Source organism: Lontra canadensis, unplaced genomic scaffold, assembly GCF_010015895.1.
Source record: "Lontra canadensis isolate GAN:19392208 unplaced genomic scaffold, GSC_riverotter_1.0 scaffold17, whole genome shotgun sequence".
Classification (NCBI taxonomy): Eukaryota; Metazoa; Chordata; class Mammalia; order Carnivora; family Mustelidae; genus Lontra; species Lontra canadensis.
This window is the reverse complement of record NW_022631011.1, coordinates 20,609,076-20,628,573: the sequence shown is the minus strand read 5'-3', so window position 1 is coordinate 20,628,573 and position 19,498 is coordinate 20,609,076. Positions and strand designations below refer to the sequence as shown.

General features: G+C 41.9%; 1 protein-coding gene across 1 annotated transcript; it reads left to right on the top strand.

Annotated features, from left to right (window-relative positions):
* The first annotated feature begins 2,617 nt into the window (after positions 1 to 2,617).
* On the top strand, positions 2,618 to 17,746 carry HRH4 (histamine receptor H4). Its single transcript, XM_032859737.1, has 3 exons — positions 2,618 to 2,874; positions 10,461 to 10,624; positions 16,572 to 17,746. Exons 1-3 carry the CDS (start codon positions 2,694 to 2,696, stop codon positions 17,400 to 17,402), a joined length of 1,176 nt encoding a protein of 391 aa, XP_032715628.1. The 5' UTR covers positions 2,618 to 2,693; the 3' UTR covers positions 17,403 to 17,746.
* The last annotated feature ends 1,752 nt before the right edge of the window (positions 17,747 to 19,498 follow it).

The following is a 19,498-nucleotide window of genomic DNA, read 5'->3' as shown; positions in this document are numbered from 1 at the left end:
CTTCATCCCTAAATGCAGACCTGCTAGAAAAACTGCATGGTGATGGTTTTAGCCTCTTGTTTGTTAAAGGAGATGCAACCTTTTGGGAACCTGGGTACAGAGTTCTGATGGGTAAGGTTAAGATTCTTGCTGTGTCTCTCTTGACATTAGTAAGATGAATCTGTAATTTATCATTCAATTGCTTTATATGTACATGTCTTCACAGTCACTAGATGAGGCAGGGTGATATTTATTTCTGTTCTTAGTTATATAAGCATAATTAATGGATTAAGTTAAAAGATCTAAATAATGTCAAATCACTGGTCACAGTCCAATAAAATAAATTATTTAAGTTAATTATTTAATAGCACATTGCTAATTGATATATAAAAGCCTCTAGATGTTTAACAATCTTGATTAAAAGGTCTTAATCATGACTTTTTGAATGTTAAAGTCCATGATATAAAACAATCTTTGTGAATAACTTCTACCTGAATGCCTATGAAGACTACTGATAATAGACAGTTGACGGGATTTATTTATTTTTTATTTTTTTAAAGATTTATTTATTTGAGAGAGACAGAGAGAGCTAGAGCGTGCAAGGAAGCAGGGCCGTAGGGGCAGAATGAGAAGGAGAGAGAGTCCCAAGCAGACTCTGCTCTAAATGTGGAACCCGATGTGGGGTTTGACACAGGGCTTGATCTCATGACCCCGAGCTTATAACCTGAGCCAAAACCAAGAGTTGGTCACTTAACTGACCGAGCCACTCTGGTGCCCCACAATGTATTTTTTTTTAATTTATTTTTATTTATAGAACTTGGATTTTTAAAGTATCATAAATACTTAAAAAAGAATAGTTAGACATACATCAGGAGTGATAGAAAAGGAAGTGTCTTGCCACATAAATTATAGCAAATTGACACCATTAAATTTAAATAAATTCAAATAGAGTACCTGGAGTAGAATTCTGAGCTACACACCTAGTCCACTCTGTGTTCACACAAGTTAAGAGCATGAAATGTAGGGGCGCCTGGGTGGCTCAGTGGGTTAAGCCTCTGCCTTTCGGCTCAGGTCATGATCTCAGGGTCCTGGGACTGAGCTCCGCATCGGGCTCTCCGCTTAGCAGGGAGCCTGCGTCCCCCTCTCTCTCTGCCTGCCTCTCTGCCTACTTGTGATCTCTCTGTCAAATAAATAAATAAATGGGAAAAAAAGGAGAATGAAATGTAGTCCAACATGATTTGTCATTCTTCTTTTTCCCAAATGTTACCTACCTGGCAGTCCCCTTCTGTGAAGGCAGTTCCCCACAACCTAAGGCCACAAGGCAAGCTCTCCAAGTCTGTTGGATTGCTTTATCTTCCCACATAAAGTTACAAAAAAATAGTCCAGATTACCATTCTCTGTCCATCAAATAAATCCTTGTTGACCTCCTGGGCCAACTCACTCAGTGCCCCTTCACAATTTTATCTGTCCTGCTTACCGTCATCTTGTTTACTTTTGAACCTTATCTTTTACCACAGACCGGGTTAGCCTATCAGCCTTTCTTTCCTTCCCCTTTCACGCTGAATGCTCTGTAGAGCCTCCAGTTTAGAGACTGGAATTAAGAAATTATATTAAACCAGTGCTGCCTGGCTTTTTTAATAGAAAGACCTTCAAAGTTGACTAAACATAAAAACTGGCTAGTTTGGAAAGGGACTTTGTAACTGGAAGAATGTAAAAATTCCCAATGCCTTTTGTTAGTGAATGAATAATGGGTGAATGTGAAGAAGAATAAAGATGAAGGAGAGGGGCAAATGGGGAAAATCATTTGGAGTTTTTAAAAAAGATCACTTTCATTAATTCGCATGCCATGAATGAAAAATAGTCAAATCAAATCAACCTTAAGTCAAATCTCCACGTAATGTGTATTTTATTTTTATCAGCTACATTTTTAAAACAATCACAAGCACCTTCTTACACACAAGACTTCCGGCTTATGTGCAGTTAAAATATACACATTACATAGCTGTTCTGTAGCAGACTCCTGTCGGGTACTTCCTGACTCCCAGCTTCATCTCCCCATTGCAGGAAATCTGGTAGGGGCTCCTCCTACATGTCCCCTCTCTGCTCTGTGCCTGGAAGCTCACAGAAGACTGTAAGCAGGGACAACTGCAGAGCTGACCTCGTTTTCTCCCCTTTTCTCAGGGATCACTGTCCTTTACTGCCTCATGTCCAGTGCCTTGAAAACCATTCTTACATAAGTTATGTCCGGTTTCTTTTGTTTGTATCAAATGGGATGGTGAATTCAGCCCATGGTCTTCCTTTGTGGTCAGAAGGGAATCTTGAACTAGATCTCTAACATCTGGAAAAATCTCGTTGGAGCCCCATTTCTTACCTATACACTGAATCAATTATATTTCACACATAGTATGTAATATTGCTCTATTAAGGGGAGATAGCTAAATCATATCCAGATGTGTACAAGAAGATATCTCATTGTCTTCTGGAAAAGACTTTTTCAGTGTCAGTTAAAGGGAAACTGTTATCACAAGATTACCTTATCAAGAATCAGGAAGTACAGTGAGATCAGCATTAGATTTTGAAAAATATTGTTGTGAGTAGGAGACTATATATATTAGGTATTCGATTGGAGAACAGACTTGTCAGAATTTTCTTGCTGCATTAATTTGCTCTATTGAGCTTCTTTATCATTTAATGTGATACCAGCTTCTAACGGCATGAACGCAACTACTTTACCACTAAGTACTCGCGTTACTCTAGCATTTTTAATGGGCTTACTAGCTTTTGCTATAATGCTAGGAAATGCTGTAGTTATTCTAGCTTTTGTGGTGGACAAAAAGCTTAGACATCGAAGTAATTACTTCTTCCTTAACTTGGCCATTGCTGACTTCTTCGTTGGTAAGTTACATATCTTTATTTCAGATAATCTTTTCTAATTATAATTTACTTCTAAAATCTTAAAACTAGCTTTCTTCTTCTTCTTTTTTTTTAAATAAGCTTTTGTTATTTCCAGGGACTGTATAGATTTGGGGATGTTAAAAACATAAAGTTTAAAAATTAAGGTTCTGGGGAGGCTATATGGCATTTTAGGGGAAGGGTATATATGTGTGAATCAGGTTTGTAGGAGAATTTTCATTTGACAACAGTTTGCTTTATGCAGAATAAAAATAAGTCCGGAATAGTTCTAAAATTGCTCTAGTCCAAGAGTTACTTGTTTCTGGAATTATTTTCCTTGTATGTTTAGGTTTATAAATATGTGTAGAAATGTCAGTTGATGATATTGCTTTATAGGAGTTTCTAGTATAATTTAACTTGTCATTGTCTATAACTTCATAAATGCTTTCATTTATTTTACGGTGAAACAAAACTCGCAGAATACTTAACTTTATTGCCTGGAATGTAGGGTTGCTCAACAATGTTAGTCCTCTTCTCTTTTGATTTCTCTGCAGGTAGGTGTCAACTCAAACCAAGGTCACATTTGGTAGTAGATTACCTATCATGTGTAAGGACAGTTAAGTACCCAAGTATGATTAGATAATGAGATATATAGAAGACTACGTTAGTCTCTTGCTTTGGTAAGGTTTCAATGTAGGAGGGTGGATAAGAGAAACAAGTGACTATAACAGTATAGAGTATGACCTAAGAACCACGAGACCTTCCAAGTGCTATTGGGAACTCAGAGAAGGGAGAGGGCCTGTTTGGCTAGTGGGTAGCAGCATCTGAAATGAACTTCAAAGGATGGGTAGAACTTCCAAAGGCAGAGATGGAAAAGGAGTATTCCAAGAATCAGCAAAGACCTGCTGGTAGGAAAATCATTGTGTACATCTTACTAAGTCTGAGCCCCAGGCTGGCTGTATCAGATCAGTAGGGGATAAAGTTGGAGTAGTTGGAATCTATGTAATGAAGACTCTTGAATACTAGTGTGTCTGGACTGGTGGTTACTCAACAGGTAGCGTGGAGATCTGGATTTTTATATTTATTTATTTATATATTTTTAATTTCTTTTCAGCGTAATAGTATTCATTGTTTTTGCACCACACCCAGTGCTCCATGCAATACGTGCCCTCCCTAATGCCCACCACCTGGTTCCCCCAACCTCCCACCCCCTGCCCCTTCAAGACCCTCAGGTTGTTTTTCAGAGTCCATAGTCTCTCATGGTTCACCTCCCCTTCCAATTTCCCTCAGCTCCCTTCTCCTCTCCATCTCCCCCTGTCTTCCATGTTATTTGTTATGCTCCACAAATAAGTGAAACCATTGGATAATTGACTCTCTCTGCTTGACTTATTTCACTCAGCATAGAGATCTGGATTTTTAAAGCAGGTGAGATATCTGATGGCTCGACGCTTCACTTTAGAGGGATTAGCAGACACGTAGCAGGTGGGAGAAGCTGGAGCAGGTGGCAGCTTGGCTTCAAAAACATTCCTACAGCAATCTAGGCCCAAGTCATATGTTAAGGCTCCGAGCTACTGTGGGGAGGGTGGAAAGGAAGTTGGGGAGGGAGGCGGAGCTCAAGGGTGGGGTTGGGCAGGAGAAAGAGAAAAATGAGATAAAGATTAATTTCTGGCTACAAGAAAAATATGGCATAATTAATAGGAATGGGGGCATTTGGGAGGTCAGTGGATACTTCTGATATTGTGCTGATAAACTTTCTGGAGGAAACTTCTAGTTGGAGAGATGGGTTTAGGAGTCACGGCACAGATATGACTGAGTTAGAGATGAAGGTGGAGAACCAATATAGAAGTATTGAAAAAAGGCAACAATCTCTCCATTCCTCTCCTCAATTCTGACCCTCCAGGTAACTCACATTAACCACTTGAGGTAGATCCGTCTACATCATTCTCTACAATCACAGAAACAGACATAAATATATGACTCTATTTATGCGAACAGAGAATATTCTGCTCTGAATATATTTATCTCTCTTTGCCTTCTTCACAGAACTGTATAACTTTTAGATAATACTTAGCACTTACCGCTGATTATGTGTTTTGACTAACTCAAAGGGAGTGGTGGTAGGAAGGGATGGGGTACAACTCTACCCAACGGGGGGAGCCTGAGGCCTGAAGCTTTTGAACAAAGATGGTACTAGATAAGAACATTTGTGGCCCAATGGAAGGACTAGGGCAGCCTCACCTACATGGGCTTGGGCACCACAGTATAAAGATGTGTTGGGTGTTGGGGAAATGTCCCTGCAGATGTAGTTATCCAGTGGCTCTGGGGGGCCCCCGCCATTGGCATGTGGATGGAAAAATAGATGGCTTTGATGCTGATGAGAGCAATCGGACACAAGCCAGAATCACTTCATCCTTTGCATTTCCCATGCCCCCTGCCAGCTTCATCCAGACGTAAACTTACTTAACAGTATTTGCCACGATGCTCTTAGAATTAGGGCAGCCTCTGAGAACTTTCTAAAACAAGTTCGGAGTTTTGTGTTGAGGCTCTTCTCTTTCCTCATCTGCACACTATTCCAGGAAAAAAAAGATACATATGGATATCTATAGAATTGGTATCACAGGACTAATGTTAGCTTGGGCTGCTGTAACATAATACCATGACTTAACAGCAATTGACTTTCTCATGGTTCTGGAGGCTGAGAAGTCCTAGATCAAGGTGCTAGCAGATTTGGTTCCTGGTGAGGACTCTCTTCCTGATTTGTAGGCTGCTTCCTTCTCCATGTGTTGTCCTGTGGCCTTTCCTCTGAGTGTGTATGGAGTGAGCAAGCTAGTTCTCCAGTGTTTCTTCTTATAAGGACACTAATCCTGTTGGGCTAGGGTTCCATCCCAATGACTCATTTAACTTTACCTCCTTGTATGCCCTATCTCCAAGTGCGGCCACCCTGGGGGGTAGAGCTTCAACATATGAATTTTGGGGGGACACGAACATTCAGTCCATAACACCCTCTATGCATTCACCATTATCCACACATTCCACTCTTGGCCCAAAGAATTCACTGGGGCTTTTAGCTCCCTCCAACTTTTGATTGTCATTTTCCCATGGAAGATGTAGCTTCTTAGCTGGCTTTGGAAAGAAGGGGTAATACCAGGTTGGTGATAATTTTCAAGCAAACTGGGCTTTCCCATTCTCATCTATTCATTCATCCAGTATTGGTTTGTTTTGAAGCAGGCACTCTTTGAGGTGGTGGGGATGGTGCTTCTATTTCTACTTAGCAGGGGGGAAGTGGGGAAAAACATGATAAGTGTAAACAAGTGAATACAATTACATAGTATTTTAGAGGGTAGTCATTGCTAGTGAGAAAAACAGCAGGGATGAGGGAGAGAAAGGGTGCTAGAGATGGAGGTTGCCATTTAAATGTCAGGGGTAGGGCTCATTGGTCAGGACACATCAGAGTGACTAGAAGAAGCTCTCTGAGGGAAGGGCATTTCATGCTGAGGGAAGTGCGAGGATCTGAGGGGTGTATGTGTGTTGTATTTGAGGCCGGGCAGAGAGAGTAGTGGGAAGTGAGACAGGAAAGGTGGCGGGGTAGGGGTGGGGTATAGGCTGGGGTGAGCAAGTGGCCTGGGTTCTCACAGGGTTCCCCCCTCCCCGACCCACAGGTCTTTTCTCCAACCCCTGTTCCTTTACCTCCTTGTTCTTATTTCTTCACTGCCTTTTCTTACTACAGTTTGTTTTCTTTTACTCTCCACTCCCAACCCCCTTAATCTGTCATGCCCAAGGCTTATTGCTCTTTTCAAGAAACTAGCTCTTAGTTTCACTTCTCAAGTCTGTTTGACCCAGAAGCCTGATTCCAGAGTGGAAGTTATAGAAACATTGCAGAGTGGGTATATCCTAGAAATATTTCCGATTCAGTTTTTGAAACTCCTTTGGAATAAGCCACAAACATTTCCACTCAGCAAGACAGAAGATATAAACGTGATATTTGTGCTAAAATATCACGTAGAACATGAGGTGACAGCAGAGTTTCAGTAAAGCCAAAGGAATGGTGGTGGTGGTGATGGTGGGGTGCCTGGGTGACTCAGTTGGTGAAGTGGTTGTGACGTGTGCCTTCTGCTCAGGTCAGGATCCCTGGGCCCGCATAGGGTTCCCTGCGCAGCCGGGCATCTGCTTCTCCCTCTGACCCACCCCGCCACCCCTCAGATAAATAAATAAAATCCTGAGGAAAAAAAACACACCTAAGGAATAGGACTACAGCCTGTTTTAAACTGCTCTGTCAAGCAGCCACTAAAGATTTGAACACACCCAGACACACCCTTCCTCTTTCATCTAATTCAGAAAATGTGTGGACAAGATTGTTGAACTCACCCCCAGTCTTTAATGTTTGAATAAACTGTGGTGTCTGTAATGCAAATGACTACTGGCCTTGCGCCTTTTGTCATTCTGTGGAGGAAATGAGGCTGCGAGGTGTGTCCAGGACCGAGTGTGTGCGTACGTGCGTGTGTGTGTGTGTGTGTAACACTCATGTTGGAAATATCAGATGAAAGCCACAACTCTGGGCCAAAACATGCTACACATCTCTGTTTTGAAGATACTTTGATTTATCTCAGATACTTTATCTTATCTGTTTATACCTATTTTATATCACAGGTGTGTTCATGCATGTGCAGGCACTCGGGTGCCCCTTTGAGATGGAAGTCCCCATAAGGAAGCTTGGTTATTAAAAATATAATCCAAACGTGAAACCAGCAGGCCATTTGAACTACATATAAGAACTGACCACACAACTCTTCCATCTCGATGATACCTGTATGTGAACTTAGGTAGAGAACACTCAATTCCGTGTTCCCGTTCACTGGTGCTGAAACCACACCCCACTGGTTATATCCTCAGATCATCTGGTTTTGGGAGAATGTAGGGTTTCCTTCATCCTTCCCTTTCCTTCTCCTTTCTTTTGCTTTTACTACTGTTCTTCAAGAGAGGCTAACTCGATTTTCGTAGGAAAACAGGAAATCTTGCCAAGTGCCTGAGAAAAAAGATTCTCACTGAGCTTCCTCTTAATAGGTTACATACTCAGTGAGCAGTGTCACCTGTCTGAAAAGTCAATACAATGAAAAACTCGAGCGAAGCTAAAGGAAAGGGAGCCCAGAGCCCAACCATTTGCATACCTGTTCACTCAGTAAAAGGTAGTGGTTCAAGTCAGGAGTCCTGAAATCACACTGCCTGGTTTCAAAGTCAATGAGTTTTCAAAGCCTGGGTGGCTCAGTGGGTTAAAGCCTCTGCCTTCCCGCTCAGGTCATGATCCCAGAGTCCTGGGATCAAGTCCCATGTTGGGCTCCCTGCTTAGCAGGGAGCCTGCTTCCTTCTCTCTCTCTGCCTGCCTCTCTGCCTATTTGTGATCTCTGTGAAATAAATAAATAAAATGTTTAAAAAAAAAAAAAAGCCGGTCTTCCCCTTACTAGCTGAGTGGACCTTGGGCAATTACATCTCCATCTTGAGCTATAGGTTCTTCATCGGCTAAGTCAGCATGGTTTCTTTCTTTCTTTCTTTCTTTTTTTTTTTTTTTTAAAGATTATTTATTTATTTATTTGACAGAGAGAGAGAGAGAGAGAGAGAGAGAGAGATCACACGCAGGCAGAGAGGCAGGCAGAGAGCAAGGGAGAAGCAGGCTCCCTGCTGAGCTGAGAGCCTGATGCGGGGCTTGATCCCAGGACCCTGAGACCATGACCTGAGCCGAAGGCAGAGGCTTAACCCACTGAGCCACCCAGGTGCCCCAAGTCAGCATAGTTTCTATCTCAGACAGTGTCTATGAACATTAAATGAGATGATACATGCAACAGACAGAGCACGGTGTGTGGCATGTGGTAACTTCATAATACATATCAGCTGTTACTAATTTATTTAAGTTAAATGTGGGAGCCACTGGTCAACTCTCAATGTTGTGAAAAATACAAAGATCAACTTGCAACCTGGTCCTAACCCTCAGGAGAAACAAGTGAAAAGATGAAAGAAAGGAGAAGTAGAATGTGTTTATATCTCTCTGATGGCTAGTGATGAGGCAGCCACTTTGGAAAACAGTGTGGAAATTCCTTAAGAAATTAAAAATAGAGCTACCCTATGACCCTGCAATTGCACTACTGGGTATTTACCCCAAAGATACAGAGGTAGTGAGAAGAAGGGCCACCTGTATCCCAATCTTCAAAGCAGCAATGGCCACAATCGCCAAACTGTGGAAAGAGCCGCGATGCCCTTCAACAGATGAATGGATAAAGATATGGTCCACACATACAATGGAGTATTATGCCTCCATCAGAAAGGATGAATACCCAACTTTTATATCAACATGGACGGGACTGGAAGAGATTACGCTGAGTGAAATAAGTCAAGCAGAGAGAGTCTATCATATGGTTTCTCTTGTGGAGCATAAGGAATAACACGGTGGACATTGGGAGATGGAGAGGAGAAGTCAGTTGGGGGAAATCAGAGGGGGAGACAAACTGTGAGAGACAGTGGACTCTGAGAAACAGGGTTTTGGAGGGGAGGTGGGGTGGGGGTTGGGTGAGCCTGGTGGTGGGTATTGTGGAGGCACGTATTGCATGGAGCACTGGGTGTGGTGTATAAACAATGAATGCTGGAACACTGAAAAGATATTTAAAAAAAAAAAAAAGAAAGAAAAAAAAAAAAAAGAAAGTGTACATGAGAGAGGGAGGGAAGAGCAAAGTGCCAGCACCATGCAGATGACAGAGGGGTCACTTCTGCCAAGGAAGTTCCAAGAAAGACGACAAAGAGAAATCCTTTTTGTGAAGTGAAAGAAGAATGAGGAGGAAGTAATGAGACTTCTCAGTAAAAGAGAGGAGGCCATTCCAGGAAGAAAGAATGTTATTGGCAAAGGACATGTGAAACTGTGGGCTGTGTTTGGGGGAAGGCTGGCCCGTCCTGTCTGGGTTGGATTATGAACATAAAGATGACTTGTTCAATCAGGGAAAGACAATTATCATTTGGTTTCACGCATATGTGGAGTGTAAGGAATAGTGCAGAGGATCATAGAGAAAGGGTGGGGAAACTGAATGGGAAATAATCAGAGAGGGAGACAAACCATGAGAGACTCTTGACTGGGGGAAACAAACTGAGGGTTGCAGAAGGGAGGAGGGTTGGGGGATGCGGTAACCGGGTGATGGGTATTAAGGAGGGCACGTGATGTGCTGAGCACTTGGTGTCATATGCAACTAATGAATCATTGAACCCTACATGAAAAAATAATGATATATGTAGACTAATTGAATTTAGATAAAAAAAAAAAAGAAAAAAAGGATAACTTGTTCTCTATATGGTTGGAAATGCAAGTAGGAATCTGAGCCTAATTTGGAAAGTAATAAGGAAACGTATGATACTTAATGACAGCCATTGTAAGAATGGTATTTAAAGAATGTGTAAGAAATCAGTCCTGAGTTTTGCTAATGAAACACCATGAATTTCTAAATTATAATCAACCCCCTTTTGTCAATTCAGATATGCCATTGTGTTGTATGCCTAGGTCTCTTTGTATTCATTGATATGCGCTTTTTTTTGGCCTTATTTTTTTCCCTATACAGGTATGATCTCCATTCCTTTGTACATCCCTCACACGCTGTTTGATTGGGAGTTTGGAAGTAGACTCTGTACCTTTTGGCTCATTGTTGACTACCTTTTGTGTACAGCGTCTGTGTATAACATTGTTCTCATCAGCTATGATCGATACCAGTCAGTCTCGAATGCTGTAAGTCCAAACCTTCATTTACCTTCTTTAGAAGATGACATACTTGTACATTTTGGGTCCCCAAGCAGAAATTGTTTTAAGTGTAATTTTTTGTTTAGTTGGCAAACCTTAGAGGAGCCTGATAATCCTTCTGTTATTTGGTGCTAAGTTTTCATTGGTCCTTAGTGAACAATTTCTGTGTGTGATTTGGCTAAGTCACTCACTCCCCTTTGTGCTGCTAGCATGGGAAGGCCATCAAAGAAAACCTAAGACAAGTTGTTGGAAGCAGTATACTGAGTCCACAGCAGATTGGATAGACGTATGAGTCCCAGTAGATTTATCAAGTCCATTCCTTACCCAAACTAAGACCTGAATATTTTCCTGGTGGGTGAGTAGAAAGATGCCCAGACTTTTGAATGTCATGAGAAAATCAATCTCAAATGGCCAAAGGAAAAAAACAGTATACAGAGAAGCTATAGTTTAGACAGTGGGACCAGCCTGGGAGGTCAAATACCAGTGCCAGTGTAGGAGCCATGCCAAGAAAATCCATACTGATCCAAGATTTGGAATAGGCTCATCAACAAGTTAGTGACAGTTCTTAAGCAGGCTAACTTTATGAGCAATAGAACAAGGGGAAAAATAAGGCAGATGCAAGTAGAGACAGAGGGTGTCAGGGGTATAGAAATATGGGGCAGTAATCTGAAGTCTTTGAGACCTAAATGGGAAACCTCCTTCATTCTTGAGTCCCAGGACCCACATCTCTGGGGGGTATGACTGTGTGCAAGGGATTTTGCTAAATGCTGGGATATAGAAATGAAACCTTAGTCTCCACTTTTGAGGAGCATAATAGGCTCATGTGGAGAAGGATCCAGAAACAGGTGGGTTCGGTACAGTGGACTAGGTGTGGTGTTGGAGGTTTTGAGAGGATGGTGACAGCTTTGGCTTGGGAGGGCTGTGCAGCTTGTAGCAGACAAGGTTGGGAGGGTATATTGCACAAGGCAAGGATCAACTGTAGGGACAAAGATGAGGCTCAAACAAGAGAGAAATTTATTTTTCTCTCACAGAACATTCCAGGAAAGCCTTGGCTGCAGGAACTCATCCAGGGACCTAGGTTAACAGGGTGACTCTGAACCTTCTAGGGCAGGGCTCAGCAAACTTTTGTTATAAAGGGACATATGGTCTCCATAGCAACTGCTCAAATCTGCCATTATGACACAAAAACAGCCATACGTAATATGTTAAAAAATGATTCATTCATTGTGTTCCAATAAAAATTTATTTATCCAAACAGGTGGTGGGCCACATTTGTTTCATGAACAGTAGTTTGCTGACCCCTGCACTAGGTCATTATTCTCCTCCACATGTTCAAGGTTAGGTTCTGTCACTCCAGGTTCTAGAAAGGATGGGGAAAAGGCCAAAGTCCAGGGCAAGGGATTTTCTTTTAACCAAGTAGTGTAGAATCATACAATCATTTCCACTCACAGTTTATCGGTGACATTTAGTCACATGGTCTCCCATCTCCTTGCAACAAATCTAGGAAATGTGGTTTCTAGCTGAGCTGCCGTATTGTCAGGAAGAAGGGGAGAATGAATGTGTTGGGACATCCAGACCCTTGGCCTTGGGTACATCATTGACACCAGAGTCTGCTGCAGTTGGTACTAGACAAACTACAGAGAGAGCGGTGATGAGCTTGGATGAACAATTCAGATGCCTATAATTGCAACTTGTGACCCATTATTGAGGCATGAAGTCAGTTCGGTGGGTTGTGACCGCTTTTTTTTTTTTTTAAAGATTTTTATTTATTTGTCAGAGAGAGAGAGAGAGTACACACAAGCAGGCAGAGAGGCAGGCAGAGAGAGAGGAGGAAGCAGGCTCCCTGCTGAGCAAGGAGCCTGATGCAGGACTCGATCCCAGGACCCCAGGATCATAACCTGAGTGGAAGGTAGCAGCTTAACCAACTGAGCCATCCAGGTGTCCCGACCGCTTTTTTTTTTCCAGTGGAAAAATACAGAAAAAAACCATAGTTAAACAGAATAAAAATAGAGTATAAAATATCAAGAGTATCTTGTACATAATAAATGTATTTTTTATGAGTACTTCTGTCTGGGAACTTAGTGATAATATAAAACGTATTTCTTAGTTTGAGTCCGTCAAAATGTTCAAAAAAGAGTGCTCTAATTCATAACCTTTCCCATTTGTGCTGAAACATTTCCTTTTATTTTCTGGGTTAATATTTCTTTTTAGTCTTCACTGGATGTTCCTTATAGGACATCCCTTTGCTGGATGTCCGAGCCCTTGGGTCTACCTTAGGTGGATGCAAAGATAAGGGACAGTTTGTACAGTTAGGAAAAGTGTGTAGAAGTCACAGAGACATGAGGACTGATGTCCACGGAGAAAAACGAGTGGGTTTGTTTCCTAGTCTTGACCTGAAGATTCCCCCCTGGCCACGCAGCCTATAAATTTGGTGAGGGCTGGGTCGGCTGGAACCAAGATCCTTAGTACACAGCATGGAGTTAAGTGGCCAGGAAGAGCCCCGCACCCCAGTGCATGGTGGCTGCAGGGGGCGCTCAGGCAGCTCTTGTGCCTCTGCTGGTGAAGAGTTCAAATGCAGCAGTGTGAGCCAGGAAGCCCTCAAAGACCACTGAAGCTCGTAGGAAGTGGTTGTGGCAAAGCTGAGCTCTTGCTGTAGTTTGAAGTGGATGAGACCTTATGATAAGGCAGAGTCATGGGCTGGGCCTGGGAAATGGAAATCTGACCATAATATGGAAAAGGTAGGCCCTATGCAGATGGCAGCACGTGATTACCATGCTCAGACCCCTTCTCTGGAGGGGCAGATTTCCGTGGGGCTGAAGCAAGAGTGGGTGGGGGAAGAACAGTGTAGTTGGAAGGAGTAGGAATTCAAATGTATGCAGAATTAAGGTACTGAGTGGAGAGTGCTTTCTTTCTTCTTCTCCTCCTCCTCCTCCTCCTCCTCCTCCTCCTCCTCCTCCTCTCCCCCCCCCCTCCTCCTTCTTCTTCTTCCTATGGTTCTTATGATGTAAGAATATGGTTGCTGGGGACTCGCTAGTTTCCTAGGACTAGTGCAGTTAAGTACTGCACATCAGGTGGCTTAAGACCACAGAAACTTCTTCTCTGGAATGCATTTCATGTTTGGAGACCCAAAGTCCCAAATCAAGGTGGAGGCAGGGCAGTGCTCTCTCTGAGGCCTCTAGGGCTGCCTGTTACATGCCTTTCTTAGCTTCTAATATTACCAGCCATCCTTGGCATTCCTTCATGGTCCTTGGCTTGTAGATGTGTCACTTTAGTCTCTGCTTCCTTTGACAAATGGTGTTCTCCCCGTGTGTCTGTGTCTTTCTTATAAGGACACCAGTCCTACCGGATTAGGGCTCACCCTAATTGAATAGGACCTTATCTTAAAGTGATCATGTCTGCAAAGAACCTACTGGCAAATGAAGTCATGCCCACAGGTACCGGGTCTCATGACTTCAACCTATCTCTTTGGAGGACACAATTCAACTTGCAACAGGCACTTGGGATGGCCGTGCAATGCCAACTCATTAACTCCAGCAAGTCCTGGCGGCTGCTCTGCCTTAGAAAGGAAACCTGATTGACAGAATGTTTGGCTATCTTACTGGGGCAGGAAAGGAAGCAGGATAAGAGGCAATCTCCTGAATAATGAATATTTTCTGTCATGGGTGGAGGATTGGGCCACTGATTGATATCAGGAAGGCCACTCCAACTGGCTGGGGCCTGGATTCAAGCAATGCTTGAGCTCTCTGTCAAAAATGCTACCCAGAGATGAAGAGGTGGGCATCATCTTTTCAATTCCCTTAGATGTCCATTATCCCATTTGACCTTATGCATAATAGAAAAGAGATCGCTTTCCAGCATATTGCATCACACCATTACAAAGGCTGAACAGAGCAATTAAAAAACTAAATGCAGTTTTATGACCATCTGGGTATTGTTACCATCTTCATAATCATTAGATTTAGTGCAAGAGATGTATTAATTAGTGGCATGAGAAGCAGAAGGCAAAAAAGCGTATTGTACTTGGGAACTTGTGGTCAGCACCATATGCATTTTAGCTTAGCCTCAGAAATATCAGTAATTTGGAAAAAAAAAAACCACTTCCCTGCAGTTTTTAAAAAATAACTTTTTTTTTAAAGCCTGCTTCCTCTTACCTCCAGCCAACTGGGTGTGAGCCCTTCCCAGCCTGCACAATCCATCAAAGACAGACAGTGCTGGGCACTGTTGTGCCTTTTTAATAAAAATGAGAAAACACTGTAGCATGAGATTAGGAACTCACAGAGAAAATAGTACATGAACAATGGGGGAAAGAGAGGCATGTTTTAGTTTTTTGAGAAAATTATTTCCTTTCCCTTAAGTGAGGAAATCAGAGAAATATGGAACATATGAGCCGGAAGGATACTTACTGATCTAAAAGAAGCTCAGGGAGGTTGTCTGTTCCAGGTCCCCTTAAAAAAAGTCTTGGTTCATGTGTTTATCCCTCATGTAGGGTGGGTGAACTTCTAGATTTCTTTTTTTTTTTTTTAAAGATTTTATTTATTTATTTGACAGAGAGAGACACAGCGAGAGAGGGAACACAAGCAGGGGAGCAGCAGAGGGAGAGGGAGAAGCAGGCTTCCTGCTGAGCAAGGAGCCCGATGTGGGGCTCGATCCCAGGACGCTGGGATCATGACCTGAGCTGAAGGCAGAAGCTTAACGACTGAGCCACCCAGGTGCCCCAAACTTCTAGATTTCTTATAGAAGATATTTTTGAAGATATCAAGATCTATCAAAGATCATGGGTCCTGAGAACTGAGAGCAATCCTTACTCATAGAATCTCATTTTCCCTTATAGAAGCCAGTCTTTGTGACCAAGCAGATCTAGAACATTCTCTACCTTTTTAAAAAAAGACCTTGGTGCTTGCCTTGGCCGTGTCTCTCAAAGTGGTTGGCCAGCACAGCTTTGGCACCATTTTTGTTGAGTGGAAATGTTTATAGAAGGAAATGACTTGGTAATACTCAGTCATATTACGCTATTTCTCTATAGTAGGTTTAGACTTTTTTGGGGTGGGGTCATCTTCTTGGGAGTGATGTAAGAATTCTCTCTTCTTGACACTACCTTGACGTCTCAGGATAAATACAGAATAGATTCTTCCTGAATATTAGAATCAAAAAAGCCAGTGGCTCTCAGTCTTGTTTGACTGTGACCACTGGGAGAAACGCATTTAATACTGGGGTTCGGTACACGTGCTTCTCTCTCTCTTTCTGTAGGTCTACATTCCCCAAGCCAAAGCGTCATCAAATAATACAGACCCTTGCAATCGTGAGGCATTCTGACACTGAGCACTCTCTTTCATTAAAAGAAAAATGCCGCTTGTGACCCAGCTGGCAGATTGTGAAACACTGTGAAAGGGGGCACATAGTTTCAGTAGTTTGCCCATTCACATTAGTGTCTACGGAGTTGGAAACATCACGTTTTATTATTTTGTTATTTTTTAAAAGATTTTATTTATTTGACAGAGAGAGAGAGAGAGAGATCACAAGTAGGAAGAGCAGCAGGCAGAGATAGAGGGGGAAGCAGGCTCCCTGCTGAGCAGAGAGCCCAATGCGGGACTCAATCCCAGGACCCTGAGATCATGACCTGAACCAAAGGCAGAAGAGCTTAAACCATTGAGCCACCCAGGTGCCCCAAACTTCACGTTTTTATTTTAGATATTGATCTTAACATTTTCTAGAATATCAGAGGCTTAATCTTGGGGGTTACAGATTTCCTCTGGAAGGTCCCTAAGAAAGTTTGCCTCTGGAACTGAACCCTCTCTCCTGGCCCATATCATGTTACCCAGGGCCAGGGAGCTTGACTACCTCTTGCATAGCCCTGAAACTCCTGAAGGCCTATGACAGGCCTTCTGCAACCAATACATGTTCATTATATTGGAAAAATTTATTTGGTCTCTTTTAGGTATCTTACAGAGCTCAGCACACTGGGAACTTGAAGATCGTGGCTCTGATGGTGGCTGTCTGGGTGCTGGCCTTCTTAGTGCATGGGCCAATAATTCTAATTTCAGAGTCTTGGAAGAATTCCAGCTTGAGGATCTTGGAGAAGGATTGTGAACCTGGATTCTTTACCCTATGGTACATCCTCGCCATCTCGTCATTCTTTGAATTCATGGTCCCAGTCTTTGCCGTGGCCTATTTCAACGTGTACATTTACTGGAGCCTGTGGAAACGTAGCAATCTCAGTCGGTGGCAAAGCCAGCCCACACTCACTTCTCCTGTCTCTCCCAGTAACTGTGGGTCCTCACTCACGGGTAGACTGTTTCGAAGAACATCTCTTCTGGAACCGAAGGAAACAGCACCGTCTGCTCCTCTGAAAAGACATGAAAGAAAGAGCAGCCTCTTGTATTCTTTAAGAGCCCAGATGAATAGCAGTATAATTGCTTCCAAAATGGCTTCCCTCACCCATTCTGATTCACTCTGTCTTCACCAAAGGGAACATATTGAACTGCTCAGAGCCAGGAAATTAGCCAAGTCACTGTCCATTCTCTTAGGTGTTTTTGCCTTTTGTTGGGCTCCCTATTCGCTGTTTACAATCATTCGTTCAGTTTACCCACTAGACCAGCGTCCTCACATAGTTGGGTATGAAATCACATTTTGGCTTCAATGGCTCAATTCCTTTGTCAATCCTTTTCTGTATCCCTTGTGTCACAAGCATTTCCAGAAGGCTTTCTTGAAACTATTTCCTATGAAAAAGCAGTCCATACCATCACAGACTCGGTCAATGTCCTCTTAAAGGTAATTTTATCCTTTATAAAAATTTTAGTCTTAATCTCACCTCCATGAATTTGATGTGACTTTCATTTTGCCCTTTCCACTCTACCAGGAAAGTCCATAAAATTGTAACACTTGAAAACTTAAAAAAAAAAAAAAAGATTAGAACCTGGAAGTCAAGGGAAAATGATCCTGGTGAATAATAATAGTACAGTTAGATTTAGATGACAATGTTTTTGTAAACTCATAGCCACAGATCACTGTACCTTTCTTTCTCATTGCCTCCTCTTTGTCTTTAGATCTCGATATAGCACTGATGGTGAAAATTAAGAGTTCTTGTTTTCTTTCTACATTCAGGGTTTGCTATAGCCTTATAGCCTAAGTGAATTTCCCTTTTTATTTTATAGTGATGAAAAATTCTCAAGTTTTGAAGATGTTTTATCTAAGATATGCAATAGAAAAAGGGGCTATATTCCCTCTTTGCTGGAGGTGGGCAACTCTGTTATGATCAGTGGGCAGGTGTGTTGGGGCTTGAGTTGAGAGGCAGGGAGCGAGGGTGGGCCCAGATGGAAAAGTGGAAGGCATGTGTACCTCCAGACTCTATGTTCCTGATCCCAGAAAAGAAGGAAGTGTGGGGAGGGAAGAGTAGGTAGTTGTAGCTCTCAGATGTCCTTTGTGCCATTATCTGGGAGGCCCAGCAAACACAGGTTGAGAGAGTAAGTTACAGACAAGATCACCATCTGGTTGAAAGGATGGCTTTCCTTCTTTCCTTCCTACCCTCTTCTTCCAACTTCCATGTTGGCTTAAACCTCTGTGAGAAAATATGGAAGAAAGGGAAAGACTAAGAGATTAACAGAAGGACTGTGTGATTAAACCTGAGGTACCTGGTATAACATTCACAGGACTAGTGGATGTCAATAATTATTAATAAAATATACTTCTGTTTTTATTTGATGTCTTTAACTTGTGTGCAGTGCTCAGAATGATTCCTTTATATGCAGTGAGTATAGGTTGTACTTACTGATGAGTCGCATTTTCTTAGGCTGGTGACATTTTGTTCTTTTTGTCATTATTAATTTTTCTTCTTCCTCCTCCTCCTCTCCTTGTTCTCCCCTTTCTCCTCTTCCTTCTCCTCCTCCTCCTTCTTGTGTTCTTTGCCTGTCTTTGTCATAACATTTCATTTTGATTTTGGTTAATTTCATCTCTCCTCTAAGGTTTTACTCCTGTTTCTTTTGTAACTTCTCAGAGTTCCTATACAGTTTAGTCATTTTCATATTTCTTAGACCTTTGAAATCTTGGTTAAATTCAAACACTAAAATATGAAAATCCTTCAAGTACATCAATGATTAGATATGTCCCTAATTTTTATATATACTCATGCCTTGCATTAAGTCCAAAATAGGAGATACACGTTTAACATTCAATAGTAATCTCAAAAATTCAGGAAATAAATCCCCATAAATATGCAACTTTTTATAAAGTTACTTGTTAGCTATTGTTTTTGACATTCATAAATTAGTAGTTGTGTATTTCATATGATTACTGGAGGCTTGAAGGTCCATTGAATGGTGTGGCTCCATGGAAACTTTTTCTGATTGAACCCTAGCAGAAACATGCTTAAATATGCATATGTATTTTCTAAAATATAGAAAATATAATATAAAATTGTTTTTCATTCAAAGATGTCAACAGTGTACAACATACTGTTATTTTATTTATCACTATAAAAGAAAATGCTGCAAATTGTCTATGAAATAATACTTTCAAAAATCACATTGCTAGGAAGTCCCATTCTGATTTCAGAGTTGTTGAAAGGTGAGTGATATGTATCTTGGAAGTGAGAAAGTACGATACATTTATGATGAATGAATAGAACAAGCTAATCCTCTGTGAGATGAGAGTTGGAATAAATAAATACTTTTGATGGAACATTCATATATTCATTCAACAAATGTGTATTAGAGGTCTATCATGTGTTAGCTACTAGTATACTGTAAAGATGCCTAGGAACCTTGCTGATTTAGTTTCCTTGAGGTAGGACTTTTACTCTGGGGTTCTCTTACCATGATGCTAGGCACCCCATAGGTGCTCAGTAGATATTAATGGAAAAGGCATGCA